This window comes from Sturnira hondurensis, unplaced genomic scaffold, assembly GCF_014824575.4.
Source record: "Sturnira hondurensis isolate 20B ecotype Veracruz unplaced genomic scaffold, ASM1482457v3 Scaffold0016098, whole genome shotgun sequence".
Taxonomy (NCBI): domain Eukaryota; kingdom Metazoa; phylum Chordata; class Mammalia; order Chiroptera; family Phyllostomidae; genus Sturnira; species Sturnira hondurensis.
The window spans coordinates 337,194-352,832 of NW_028088729.1; the positions used below are offsets into that span (position 1 = coordinate 337,194).

General features: G+C 39.0%; 1 protein-coding gene across 1 annotated transcript in view; it reads left to right on the top strand.

Moving 5' to 3' along the window:
- The first annotated feature begins 11,070 nt into the window (after positions 1-11,070).
- The window catches only part of EFHC2 (EF-hand domain containing 2), a 232,957-nt gene continuing 228,388 nt past the window's right edge, over positions 11,071-15,639 (top strand). The window contains exon 1 of the mRNA XM_037065732.1: positions 11,071-11,206. Coding sequence (XP_036921627.1) covers positions 11,165-11,206 — 42 coding nt within the window. The 5' untranslated portion in view covers positions 11,071-11,164. The remainder of the gene's footprint in view (positions 11,207-15,639) is intronic.

The window sequence follows — 15,639 nt, forward strand, 5'->3', positions numbered from 1 at the left end:
ACACACACATTTAAAAAAAACAACACCCTTCCTTTGTCAATTTCAAACTGTCCAAACCGATTTTTCTGGTTACGGCTGGCGGGGCCTCTCTGAGGGCAGGTATGCAGTCGCGGGAGAGCCAGGCTACTGGATTGGGATGTGGGCGCCCACACCCCTGGGAGGCTGCCTGTATCCTGCGGTATCTGGCACTGTCCTTCTCAGTCCCGTGGTGGGACCCACGTATTCCCACCCCTCCCCTGGATGGCTGCTGTGTGGTTGGGCCGTGAGGCAAGCTGCTCTCACAGAGCACCTCATTTCACCTTCCAATAGAGACTTCTCCACAAAGCCTGCCTCTCAGCCCAGTCCAATCTCAAAAGATCGGCAACTACAGTGTCCTTCTTAAATCCCCCGCGCTGGCGGCGGGCTGGTGGGCTGGTGGTCTGGCGACCACAGAGTCCGAAGTTGAATAGGGTCCTCCGCCCTTACCACCCTTTACGTTAACTTAAGCCCACAGGTCTCTGCCGGGTATTAACCTGCCTGCCTAGACGGGGAGGCGGGCAGTCAGTTCTCTCCCACGGACCCTGTAGCAGGCCGGCGGTTCCCATGGAGTCTGTTGCCGGCCCACTGGGTGCCGTGCCTCTGGAGTTCCCTCCGCCACAGGCGCCCGGGTCACGCACCACCATACTCGCGCACCGCCGGAGGTCGCCTGCCTTGGGCGCAGGCCGCAGCCTAGGAGGCCACAGGTGCAGCCGCTTTTGTCCTCACTCACCTTCTGGAGTCCTCCCCGACCTGTAGCTGTCTGGTTCCTCTGTCACACTCTCTGGTCTCTCATTTTCATAAATGTTGGGGAATTGTTGGTTGATTATGTTGTTCTTTGGTAGATCCGCCTGGATTTTCTACCAGATGCACGGGAGATGGGTTTCCTCCATGCTACTCTGTCGCCATCTTCCCCCTCTCTCTGTTTGTTATTTTTTAATAGGGGTGTGTGTGTGTAGTCTTTAGAATTTTCTGTACACAAGGTCACATCTTCTGTGAATGGGGATAATTTCACACTTATTTCCAATCTGGATGCTATTTATTTATATTTTGTCTTATTGCCTTGGCTAAAACCTCCAGAACAACATTGCACAGAAGTGGCTTTTCCTCATTTTAAGGAGAAAATATTTAATATTTCACTATCAGGTGTAATGTTAGCTGTGGTTTTTCGTATATGGCTTTTATTAGGTTGAAGAAGTTTCCTTGTATTCCTAGTTTATTGGGTGTTTTGTTAAATTTTAAAAAGGTGCTGGATTTTGTTTAATGCTTTTTCTGTTCTATTGAGATGATCATATGGTTTTTGTCTTTTATTCTCCTATTATAAGAATATTATATTAATTTTTAGATGCTAAGCCAACTTTGTATTCCTAGAATAAATTCCACTTGGTCATGGTGTATAATCTTTTTAATATACTACTGGATTTGGCTTGCTAGTATTTTGTTGAGGATTTCTGTATCCATTATGAGGATTATTCATAATGGATATTCATAGTTTCCTCTTTTTTTGAAGCCTTTGTCTGGTTTTGGTGTCAGGGTAATACCAACCTAATAGAATGAGTTTGGAAGTGTTCCCTTCTCTTCTATTTTTTGGAAGTGTTTGTGAGGGATTGGTGCTATTTTTTCTTTTAAATGCTTAAAACAAAGACTTGCAATGTGAATGCAACCCAAGCAAGTACAAAATAATAAAGAGTGTCAGCTTTCAGGAGCTTAGAGGAATGAGGCAGTGATATTTATGAGTATATCAGGGCAAGGGAGACTTGAGAGGCAAAGCTTCAATGAAAAAGAAAAGGAAGTTCTCATGGAATTACTGTTAAGGGCACTCCTCCTGCTGCTAAGGGTTCTTGAATCTTGTAGAAAGGCTCTAGATTTCTGGATGACCTCATTCCTCAAAAGAATACTTCCAACTGGGCAAATATTTCCTGGCTCATAGGCCAGTTTGAGTTTGTTCAGAAGTGTTGGCTATGCCGACCTCCCCTGTGCTTTCTTCATCTATAGGTGTATATAATACCGATTCTGTGAACATAAATAACAATGCTTCGTAGTGCTAGTCCTGACATGCCCCAAAGTGTCTTCAGTTATTTCAGGGGGTGTCTTGCAATCCTCAGAACTAGTTTACTTTTGATCTATTTTTTTAAAAAGAGATACATGCTACTTCAGATGTTTCTTTGTGGTAGATGTGTCAGGTAAAGTGAGTGGAAAGATAGGTGTCGTAGAAAGTAAACAAAAGAAGAAAATAAGTGGCAAGTTACAAAAACCTGAGAATTCATATCTGGATCATTTAGAAGTGTTCACTCTGTCCCAATCACTGATTTATCTTTTTTAGAAGAGGTCCCGCTACATCAGAGTACATGATCAATAAAATTTGTTAAATGAAAAACAATTGAATCAATAATATAAAGCCCTGGCTGATGTAGATCAGTGCATAGAACACGGGCCTGCAAACCAAAGGTTTGCCATTTGGATTCCTAGTCAGGGCACGTGCCTGGGTTGGGGGCCAGGTCCCCAGTTTGGGGCATGCGAGAGGTAGCCACACATTGATGTTTCTCTCCTTCTCTTTCTCCTTCCCTTCCCCTCTGTCTAAAAATAAACAGATAAAATATTTTTTAAAACTTAAAAAAATAATATAAAGCTCTAGGTGTGTATGGGAGAAATAGACAGTATTTGGGAAGTACCTACAGAAATACAAAGGTGGAGGGAATTATCAGTGAGCCCAAAGGAGGTAGCATGTATGAACAGGTAGGGCAATAGAGGGATGTGTTGTGGCAGCCTCAGCTTCTGGATGTTTCAGACAGCTCTAATTTACAATATTTTGTCCTTTTACTCTCTTAAGAAAGTCATACTTACTAGAATTGCATTTCTGTTTTGAAGTTATTTTCCCTGTAGAAGGCAGAGCCCATGTGGAGTGGGCTGTGACTGGTCAGTAGTCAGTGTTGGAGCTACATAACATTTTAGAGAGTACACTGGACTAGAAATCAGAGAATGGGAAGCTCAGCTCTAAAACTTGCCACATAGGTTGGGTCACCAGAAACTTTCATAAACACACAAAGGAACAACCCTCTGTGAAGGGGAGTCAGCCAACATATTGTTGGAAAGAGGAGAAGTGGCACCCCGTGAACATAAAAGAGTAGAACTACTCTACTCTAGTAGAACTAGAGTAGAACTATATTAAGAGCTCTAAACTAAGTATGTTTAAAATTATTAAAGAGCTTAAGTAAGCAAGAGAAATGACAAGTAAAGAGCAAGATTCTATTGAAAAGAAAGCACATTCAGATTTTTAAAAGAACAAATAAAACTTTAAAAATCATAAGTACATTTTTGAATTAAAAATTACAATATATGGGCTATAATCACTTTTTTAAAAATGTAATACTACTTAGTAAAATTGAATGTGTTCATTCTTTCTGAGAATTATAATTACAAAAATAAACACTACAACAAAAACAGAAGCCTTCCTAAATATCAAAAGAAATGTATAAATTATAATAACAAAAAACCATCAGAAAGAGTAAATATATGTAATACACACAATGTATTATGATGTGAGATAACATTGAAATTGAGACCAAAAATATCAATAAATGTGATTGGGTTTAATTCCTCTAGTAAAAAAATATTTTCAATATGGCTCACAAAGCAAGATCCAACTATATGTGGTATACAGGAGATACATCTAAATCAAAATGATTTAGATAGGCCAAAAATAGAGACATGTGCAAATGGCAATGATAAGTAAGTGGGGGCTGTGATCCTTCATATTAGACAAAGTAGAATTCAGGCCAAAGATAATTAAATGTGACAAAAAGGATACTTTATAAAGCTAAAGGCCAATTTCACAATATAGGTATAACAATTATGAAAAATCATGTACCAAATAACAGTCTTTAAAAGCAGAAACTACAGATGCAAGGAGATACAGACAGAAGCACACTGCTAATAGAAAAATTTAACACTCCACTTCCAGTGCAAAACAGATCAGTTGGCAGAAATATAGGTAAGGAGATAGAAGAAGTAAACGATATAATCAATAAAGCAGATCTCATTGATCTATACTAAATTTAGAATCTAATAATAGAGAATACACTGGTCTTTCTTAACTGCACATGGAACAGTCCCCCAAATTTATCATATATTAGGTCACAAAGAAAGCATCAATAAGTTCTATTGGAACAATGAAAATATTACAAATAATATACTTTCTTATCACAGTGCAATAAAACTACAATTAAGAAACTCAAAAGCTCTTCCAACTAGAAATTTAAAAATCTCCAATTAAACAACTCTTAGGTGAAAGGAAAAAATATGAATCAAAATTGACAGAATATATAAAAAACAAATAATGAAAACAGTATATATCAGAGACTATTGGACACATTTACAGTAGAGATCAGAGGAAAATTCATAGCCTTAAACATTTACATCAATAAAAAGAAAAGAGTGAAAATCAATGAATTATATAAACCTAAAAAGTGAGAGAAAGAACAACAAATGAGCCAAAAGAAAGCACAAGAAAGAAAACAATTAAAGTAAAAACTGAAAAGTAAAGGAAGTTTCAAATAGAAAACAGTAGGCCCAAGTAACAAGTAAAAATTTTGGTTTTTTGAAAGAAGTAACAAAACATATGAAACACTAGCAAGATTAATCAAACAAAAAAGGAAGAAACACAACTACAAAAGATAAGAAAGACAAAAAGAAATAGACAATGATGGAACAAAAAAGGAAATGTGAAATACAAATGATTGTTTTTCAAATGAGTAACATAAGCAGCATAAGCATTCTAAACAGGGAGGGAGAGGAGGAGTGGGGAAACAGAATTCAATCATTTGGGAACACAGTATTTTACCTAAATACGTAAAGACTTTTACTTTAGAAGAAAACGTGAAAACAAATATTGAACTCTAGTTAGTAGGTTTATTTGTCAATATGACATGAGTTAGATATTCTGAAACTGATTTTGGGGTCTTTTAGTGTGAGCAAGTAAGTAAATATTTTGAGGGTAATTGGAATTAGGTTTCTCATGGTTTGAGAAGGGGAGTACAGATGTGGAAAGGGGAACTGGAGCATGCACTCTATTGTGGTGATTGGAATTGGACATATAAATATAAACTCATGGGTTTTAATATACTTATTTCTACATGCATCTACATCTATCTATTTATAGACAAGAATGGAAAGATATCTATATCAATATTTGCAGGTCGATATCTACCTATGAGTATTTTGACAGATATGTCTAATACCTTGTAGTGACAGAGCACATGGAAATGCTTGAAAAATGACAAAAGGAGAGAGGAGTCAGCTTAGAGGAACTACCACTGATCAAATGTGAGATAATTTTGGCATCAAAATAGATAGTAATAGTAACAGATTATAATCCACTGAATAAAACAAGACATGTAGACCATTATAAATAAATGAATGAATAAATAAATAGAGAGAAAGAAAAGTTATTCCTTGTAGCAGAAGACCAACTAATATATGTAAAAGGAATGGAGTTGATGGAGTTAATCACCATTTGGCAACATGGTGATTTTGGCAACATGAAGATTTTTTTTTAAAGATTTTATTTATTTAGAGAGGAAGGGAAGGGGAGAAGGAGAGAAATATCAATGTATGGCTGCCTCTCGTGAGTCCCCTGCTGGGAACTGGCCTGCAACCCGGGCATGTACCCTGACTGGGAATCGAACTGTGATCGTGTGGTTCGCAGGCCTGCGCTCAATCCACTGAGCTACACCAGCCAGGGCCTGAAGATTTTCAATTGATAATAGTTTAATGAGAAACTTGGTATTTACATAGTCTCAAAATATCTACTCACAAAACTATTATTAATTGCAAAGGAAAAATAATGACTTTATACTGGACAAACTTGGCATATACCACCACCTAAACTAAATGATCAAAGTTAACCTTACCTTTGATGGTTAAAAAACACACTATGTAGCTGCTTCTTTGATGAACGAGAAGGACACAGCATTTCCTCTGTGGTGTTCCTGCTGAAAAGCCATAAATAAAAAGCCATTTGGATCAGATTCAAATTTTTTAATTAATTTTTCTGCTAAAATGACATTTTTGCAATTATCAACAAAACTTGAGTATTTTAGATTACAAAATAATATTTTATTAATGCTAATTTTCTAATTTTGGGTATTATATTTTAAGTATGTAAGAGAATATTCTTGTTATTAGTAAGTATAGACTGAAATATTAGGGAGCAATGGAGCATGAGGCCTATTTACTCTAACATAGAAAAAATGTATGTATAGAGAGAATGATGAAACAAATATGGTAAAATACAAAACAATGTGGGGAATCTGGGTAAAGACTAAATAGGAGTTGTTTATACGACTCTTGTAGCTTTTCTCTATTTTTCTTCTTTCTTTTTAAAATTACTTTATTATTATTTAATTACAGTTGTCTGCATTTCCCCCCCCACTCCCCCCCACTGCAGCCAAAACCGCCTCTTTCCCTTGCTTCCACCCTGCCCCTTGGTTTTGTCCATCCACCCTCCCCCTTGGTTTTATCCATGTGTCCTTTATAGTAGTTCCTGAAAACCCTTTTCCCCCACTGCCTCTTCCCCCCTCTCCTCTGGCTATTGTTACATTGTTCTTAATTGCAATGTCTCTGGTTATATTTTGTTTGCTTTTCTTCTTTTGTTGATTATGTTATAGTTAAAGGTGAGATCATATGGTATTTGTCCCTCACTGCCTGACTTATTTCACTTAGCATAATGCTCTTCAGTTCCATCCATGCTGTTCCAAAGGGTATAAGCTCCTTCTTTCTGCTGCATAGAATTCCATTTCTCTCTGTTGCATGGAATTCCATTGTGTAAATGTTCCATAGTCTTTTTAAAATGATAGCAGTTTTATTTTTTTAATTTTTAAAATTTTATTTATTTATTTTTAGAGAGAGAGGGGGGAAGGGAGGGAGAAAGGGAGAGAAACATCAGTGTGTGGTTGCTTTTCACGTGACCCCCACTGGGGGACTTGGCCTGCAACCCAGGCATGTGCCCTGATTGGGAATCGAACTGGTGACTCTTTGCTCTGCATCCCGCATTCAATCCACTGAGCAACAACAGCCAGGGCTGTTCCATAGTCTTTTGATCCACTCATTTACTGATGGGCACTTAGGTTGCTTCCAGCACTTGGCTATTGTAAATTCTGCTGCTGTGAACACTGGGGTGCATAGGTTCTTTTGGATTGGTGTTTCAGGGCTCTTAGGGTATAATCCCAGCAGTGGAATTGCTGGGTCAGAAGGTGTTTCCATTTTTAGTTTTCTGAGGAAATTCCATACTGTTTTCCACAAGGGCTGCACCAGTCTGCATTCCCACCAGCAGTGTACTAGGTTCCCCTTTTCTTCACATCCTCTCCACCACTTGTTTGTTGATTTGTTTATGATGACCATTCTGACTGGTGTGAGGTGGTATCTCATTGTGGTTTTAATTTGCACCTCTCTGATGGCTAGTGATGCTGAGCATCTTTTCATATGTCTCTGGGCCCTCTGTATGTCCTCCTTGGAGAAGTGTCTGTTCAAGTCTTTTGCCCATTTTTTAATTGGAGTTTTTGTCTTCTTGGAGTGGAGTTGTGTGAGTTCTTTACGTATTCTGTGGATCAAACCTTTGTCTGAGGTGTCTTTGGCAAATATATTTTTCCATATTGTTGGTTCTCTTTTCATTTTAATGCTGTTTTTTTTTTAAAGCTATGCAGAAGCTTTTTAATTTGATGAGGTCCCATTGGCTTATTCTTTCCTTTATGTCCCTTGCTTTAGGGGACATATCAGTGAAGATGTTGCTGCATGGAATGTCTGAGATTTTCCTTCTTGCAGGTTTTCTATTGGTTTGAAATTATTTCAATTTAAAAAGTAACAAAATATTTAAAAATATTTGTTAGAATATGTAGGAGAATAATTTTGTTCCATAGGATTTTTTAATTCACATACAAAGTACAAATCATAATGGGAAAGAATGATCTATTTGAGTAGAGTAAAATGACACATTCATAAAGAACTCTACAAATTGAATAATAAACCAAACTACAGATGATGAGAAGATATTTGCTATGCCTACCATTGTTATCCAGAATACATTACAAACATTACAAATGAACAAGCATATGAAAAGATGACCAATTGACTAGGAATTAGAAGCAAGTTGAAATAACAGTGGTACACCATTACATATTTATTTAGATGATTGTTCGAAATTATACAACTTGATAATGGATGGATTGAATGGATGAAGGGGAAGGAGAACTTTCATAACTGGTTCAACATTTCTGGAGATTGTTTAGCAAAATCTAAGTGAAGTTGAAGGTGTGGACAATTCCACCTCCAGGTATTTAGCCTAGATAATTTTCAAAGGAACAGGAAAGGGTTGCTCATTGCAGCATTGTTGGGAACTTAGTGAAATATTGGAAACAACCTAATTGTCATCAAGAGATGACATGAGTAGATGATGTGCAATACATTTAAGATGAGCAAAATATATCTAAATGCGTTAACATATAGAAGTCTCAGAAACAAATCTTAGGTTAAAAAAGCAGGTAGCAAAAATTTATATTGTGAATGAAATACCACTTTACACCCATGAGAATGGCTATTATAAACAAAGCAATAAACAACAAATGTTGGAGAGGGTGTGGGGAAAAGGGGACTCTGGTCCACTGTTGGTGGGATTGCAGACTGGTACAACCATTATGGAAAACAGTATGGAATTATCTAAGAAAACTAAAATTGGACCTGCCTTTTGACCCAGCAATTCCACTGCTAGGATTGTATCCTAAGAACCCTGAAACACCAATCCCAAAGAACATATGCACCCCAATGTTCATAGCAGCACAATTTACAATAGCCAAGAGTTGGAAGCAACCTAGGTGCCTGTCAGTAAATGAATGGATCAGAAAACTATGGTACATATACACAATGGAATTCTATGCTGCAGAAAGAAAGAAGGAGCTCCTACCTTTTGCAACATCATGGATGGAACTGGAAAGCATTATGCTGAGTGAAATAACCCAGGTGGTGAAGGACAAATACCATATGATTTCACCTTTAACAGGAAGCTAAACAACAAAACAAACAAGCAAGCAAAATATAACCAAAGACACTGAAATAGAGAACAGGCTGACAGTGACCAGAGGGGAGAGGGGAGGGAATTTCAGGGGAAATAGGGGAGGGATTTAGAGGAACATATATAAAGGATACATGGACAACAACAGAGAAGGGTGGAAATGGGAGGGAGGGGGAGCACAGGGGTGGGATGGGAGTAATAGACAGACAACTGTACTTGAAAAATAATTAAATAAAAAAATTGGAAAAAAATTTTAAAAAAAGAAATAGGAAATGAAGAAGCCAAAGAACTTATATATATGACCCACTGACATGAACTATGGTGGGGGATTGCTGGTGAGAGGGGCATACAGGACAGAAAGGAAAAAATGGAAGAAAAATGGGACAACTGTAATAGTGTAATCAATAAAATATATTTAAAAAATAAAAAAATTTATATTGTGAAATTTATAAACACAGGAAACAATAATATATGTTGTTTATGAATAAAAAAGGAGATAGAGTCCCCGTCCTGGAGAATTTGGGGGACATATGAAAGAGGCAAGTAAACACATGATTACAATGTAGAGCATGAGAGCCACAATTCAAATGGGCACCAAATACAGATGGGGGAGTGGAGGTGAAGAAACACTTTCCAGAAATGACAAAGCTTTCCATGACTCTCTCCCGCACTGAACCAAGTCCTGGAAGACAAAAAGGGGTTACCCAGGTGAAAGATAGAAAGGGAAGGTGTTTCTAGCAGGTAGTGACATTTGCAAAATTCCAGATGTGAGAAACTGCAGATCTTGGTTTGGAAACTGACAGTGGTTTCTCAGAACTGGAGTAGAGGATGTGGGTGGCAAAGAAAGGAATGGAGAGTATTGGAAGGCACCTCCTGCCATAGGCTCTGACTGGGCTAAGGAGTTTGCCTGCCTCCTGAAGGTGGCAGGAATGCTAGAGGGATATTGAAACAGGGTAGTAACATGGGCATCATAAATTATGGGAGATGGCTCTGGAGGCAAGATTAGTTAGGTTTTTAAAATCTATATATTTAAAAATAGAGAGGGAGGGAAGTTGGGGGAGGTGGAAGAGGATATGGGGGGATAAATGGTAATGAAAAAATACAATAAAATATGAATTATCAAAAAAAAAAAACAGAAAGAAAGAAAGAAAGGGAAGAAAAAGAGAAAATCAAGCAAGAACTAATGGAGCCTCAACTGAGACAGAGGTAGTGACTGAAAGATACCATCTAGTCCAACCAGTAGGACTCAGGGAAGGATTAGCTGTAGGTGTGGGGAGAGGAATTGAGGAAGGTCCTGGCTTGCGTTTACTTGGGTGTAGGATGGGAGTGACAGAGGCACCGTTTTGTGTCACCCGCCCCTGGCCACCCTGACTGGATCAGGAATGAGCACCTTATAAATGTTTACTGCACGTATGGAACAGACAGAGGAAGGACCGAGGATAGCGGTTACCGCTGTAATGGGGAGGGGAGGAGAGGCCGGGAGGGACGGATGAGGTATGTTTGGCTTTGAATTCATCTGGAAAGTTTTAATTACAAAATAAAAACTGATGGAAATGTAACATTTACTGAGAGCACATTTCTGAGGGCACACGCGTCTCATATGATTTTCTGCACTTTTCTGTGTATTTGAACTAAATTTAATAACCAAATGGAAAAAAATGTCGTGGCAAGATTCTAAGGAGCTGAAGTCCGAGAAAGGCTTTGAGCTCTATAAAGGGATTAAGCTAGAAAGCGGCGGGACTGGGGAACGGTGTAGTTTTCTTTGTGTTTGCACAAAGCTTTTGGAGACTAAGCCTCGGGAGACGGGTACCGGCTGAAGGCGTAGGGCGTGAGGGAGAAGGGTGAGGAGCTCGCGCGCGCGCGCGCGCGCGCGCGCGCGGAGCTTCGCACTTAGCCCCGCCCACTCCAGCCCCTCCCAGAGCCCCCCGCCCCACCGCTGCAGCCCCACCCTCTTCCGTGACGCCACCTCCTGTCTCTAGGTAACGTGGTGGTGGTAGAGGGGTGTCAAACAAAGCTGCCGGCCGCACCGCGGCCGCTGCTGGCTGGCCCCTTTCCTCTGAGACCCTTGACCCTGGGACACTCAGAGCCATGGCTCTGCCGCTGCTCCCCGGCTACGGCTTCAACCGCAACGTGAGTAGTGAAGGCGCCCTAGGTCGGAAGTCGTAGCTGGGGTCTGGGGTCCTAGGTGTGACCATCTCCCCCACCCCTACTGTAGACCTCTTCCTGCTGCTTCGCCTTCTGTGAATTGGGTGCAACTTGGACCAAACTTTGTAGGTTGGTGGAACCCCTTACTCTCTGCTTCCGCTTCCTCCAGCTCTTCAACTGCAGCTGGATGCTTTTCCTACCTATGTTACATACATAGAGTCCTTAAAGGAGGGAGGACCCTTGAAGGTAGTAAATGGTAGTGATAACAATCATGTGTGAGCGCTTAAGATGTGCGAAGTGTTGTGCTTTAATCACCTTACATGGCATTTGATGCTCTCAACATCTCTTTGTATTAGGTACTGTTTTTATTCCCATTTTACGGTTGAGGAAACTGAGGCACTGGCCAGCGCTATGCAGTCTCAGGGATAAAGCTGGGTTTCTTCCAGGCAACCTGTTCACACAGCCCTGTGTGGAACAGGTAAATATAGTTTTTGTTATTAAGATGAAGAAACCTGGCACTCTCCAGGCTGGTAGGGCCCAGATGGGTAAGGGTTCCTTTATAAAGAGATGACACCCTAACTTGGAGGAGTTTTTCTTTATTTAGAATTTGGAAGAGTTCATTTAAAAATAAGATTAATGAAGGCATAAAACAAAACAACACAACAACATAAAAATTCCTGAGCATGAAAAGACTTTTGCCAATAAATAGCATTATTTAAACAACAGCAAAAAAGTGATTCAGGCTTTTGTTCACACTGGTTACTAATCTCTACTTGGGTTTTCCAGTTGTCTGTAGGAAGAAGGTAGGTAACATACGAATGGCAGTGAACTAGGTGGAGACATTCAAGGTATTTGTGTTAACCTCTGGTAAGTTTAGAAAGCAGGTGCCAGATTGAAGCATTTGATTTTATGGATTCTGAACAATGTCTGTATCTGAGTTGTGGGCCCTAAAGTACAAATTATCTTTGTAGCTTCAGCCCACTGCATTCCAAAACCTACAGGGAGGCTGACCACTCCAACTTGCTTCCCGAGCACTGGTTTGTGCATTTCTTGGCTGATTGTAGGAGGATGGCCTTCCTGCCTAGCATTGCCCTTTGGTAAGATTAAGCCAGCCACACAAATAAGAAAGACCCCTGAAAGGCAGAGCATAAAAAAAAGATTCCAGAAGTAAAGAAGCATGCTGTGTAAAAGTAATTGTAATAAAAATTGAAAGTAGAGCCCACAGCCACACTTTAAATTACCAATGCCTACCTCCTGTGCAAATACCACAGCTCTCACATGCAGTGATTAAGAGTGGGAAGGAAAAAAGTGGTGGATAAGATATTTTAAAATCTGCAAGGTTGTACTGAGTGTACTTTTGCTTTTTTATGGTAGTTTCTTTTTTAAAAAGCATTTTATTGTTTATATTATTACAGTTGTCTCAATTTTCCCCCTTTGTTCCCTCCACCCAGCCCACCCCCACTTCAATATTCAATCCCCACAGCATTGTCCATGTTAATGGGTCCTTCATATATATTCTTTGACTAGTCCCTTCACCTTCCTTCAATTCCTCCCTCCCCTCTTACAGCTGTCAGTCTGTCACATGGTATTTGTCTTTCACTGCCTGGCTTATTTCACTTAGCATAATGCTCTCCAGTTCCATCCACACTGTCTTTTTTTTTTTTGACAATGCACAAACCAGTGAACTTAATAGATTAAAAAGTAGCATATAAGAAACAGTGAGCTTAATGAAGAAAAATTAAGGAAAGCTGTTAAATGCTTTGAAACTTTATGTTTATATTAATTCTTTTTTTAAGATTTTTTCCCCAAATTTTTATTTAATTATTTTTCAAGCACAGTTTTCTGTCTATTATTCCCATCCCATCCCACCCCCGTGCTCCCCCTCCCTCCCATTTCCACCCTTCTCAGTTGTTGTCCATGTATCCTTTATATATGTTCCTCTAAATCCCTCCCCTATTTCCCCTGAAATTCCCTCCTCTCTCCCCTCTGGTCACTGTCAGCCTGTTCTCTATTTCAGTGTCTTTGGTTATATTTTGCTTGCTTGTTTGCTTTGTTGTTTAGATTCTTGTTAAAGGTGAGATCATATGGTATTTGTCTTTCACCACCTGGGTTATTTCACTCAGCATAATGCTTTCCAATTCCATCCATGATGTTGCAAAAGGTAGGAGCTCCTTCTTTCTTTCTGCAGCATAGAATTCCATTGTGTATATGTACCATAGTTTTCTGATCCATTCATTTACTGACGGGCACCTAGGTTGCTTCCAACTCTTGGCTATTGTAAATTGTGCTGCTATGAACATTGGGGTGCATATGTTCTTTGGGATTGGTGTTTCAGGGTTCTTAGGATACAATCCTAGCAGTGGAATTGCTGGGTCAAAAGGCAGGTCCAATTTTAGTTTTCTTAGAAAATTCCATACTGTTTTCCATAATGGTTGTACCAGTCTGCAATCCCACCAACAGTGGACCAGAGTCCCCTTTTCCCCACACCCTCTCCAACATTTGTTGTTTATTGCTTTGTTTATGATAGCCACTCTCACCGGTGTAAAGTCCATCCACACTGTCTTGAAGGGTATGAGTTCCTTCTTTCTTTCTGCTCCATAGTACTTTATTGTGTAAATGTACCAGTTTTTTTTTAATCTGTTCATTTACTGTTGGGCACTTAGGCTGTTTCTAACACTTGGCTATGGCAAATTGTGCTGCTATGAACATTGGGGTGCATAATCTCTTTTGAATTGATATTTCAGGATTCTTAGGGTATATTCCCAGCAGTCCATTGTTTGGGGTTATCGACAATAGGTTTCTGTGACTATTCTTGTTTATTTCTCATGGTGCAATTGCTAGATCATGTGGTACTCAGATGTTCATCTTTACTAGATGCTGTAAATGTAATTATAGCAATTTAAATTGCCACCACCAGCATTTAATGTCTTTCTTGTTCCATATTCTTTCTAACACTTGATATTGTTAGTCTTTCAAATTTTTGTTATTTTCATCAGTGGATGTAGTGGAACCCTGTAGTTTTAGTCTGGATTTACATATTTATTAGTAATTTGGATATTCTCTTTTGTGTAGTATCTGTCTTGTGTCTAACTTTCTACTGTGTTGCCTGCCTTTTTCTTAGTGATGTCTAGGAGTCCTATATAGATTTTGGATGTGACTCGCTTGTCAGTTATATTGTGTTGCAAATATCTTCTAGTCTGTGCTTGTCCTTTTCACTCTCTTGATGGTGCTTTTGTTGTTGTTGCTTATGAGAGTACTTATCTATTTATTTTTCATTTATATTTTACATTCAATATTATTTTGTATTAGTTTCAGGTGTACAGCATAGTGGTCAGATAATCATATATCAATATTGCAATATTACAATAATTATAATATTACAATATTATTAAAACTATTCCCTATGCTATACTTAACATTCCCATGACTATTTTGTAACTGCCAATCTGTACTTCTCATCCCTTCACCTTTTTCAGCCTCCCTCCAAACCCCATCCTCTCTGGAAGGCATGAGTCTATTCTGCATATCTGTGAGTTGGATCTGTTTTTGTTTTGTTTGTTCATTTATATTGTTCTTTGGATTCCACATATAAGTGAAATCACATGATATTTATGTTTCTCTGACTTATTTCACTTAACATAACATTCTGTAGCTTCATCTTGATGATGGTTTTTAAAAATACATTTTATTGATTATGCTATTACAGTTGTCCCAATTTCCCTGCTCTGCCCCCTTTGCCCCCTTCTACTCAGCACTCCCAACTCTCAGGCAATCCCCACACCTGTGTTGATGTCCATGGGTCCTTCACATATGTTCTTTGACTTTGCTATTTTTTAAAAGATTTTATTTATTTATCTTTAGAGAGGAAAGGAAGGAGAGAAGGAGAGAAATATCAATGTATGGTTGCCACTCGTGAGTCCCCTGCTGGGAACTGGCCTGCAACCCAGGCATGTGCCCTGACTAGGAATTGAACTGCGATCGTGTGGTTCGCAGGTCCCACGCTCAATCCACTGAGCTACACCAGTCAGGGTGACTTTGCTATTTTTTATGCTGCACTTTAAATCTCCTTGAGTATTCTGTAAGTACCAATTTGTGCTTCTTAATCTTGTTACCTTTTAACCTATTCCCCAATCGCCCATCCTGTCTGGCTGCCATCAAACCATTCTTTATATCTATGATCCTGTTTCTGTTATGATTGTTTGCTTATTTTGTTTTTTAGATTCAGTTGTTGATAGATATGTTTTTATTGCCATTTTTTGTTCATAGTTTTGATCTTCTTTTCTTAAATAAGTCCCTTTAACATTTTACATAATAATGGTTTGATGATGATGAACTCCTTTAGCTTTTTCTTGTCTGGGAAGCTCTTTATCTGCCTTTTGATTCTAAATAGGAACTTTGCTGGATAGAGTAATCTTGGT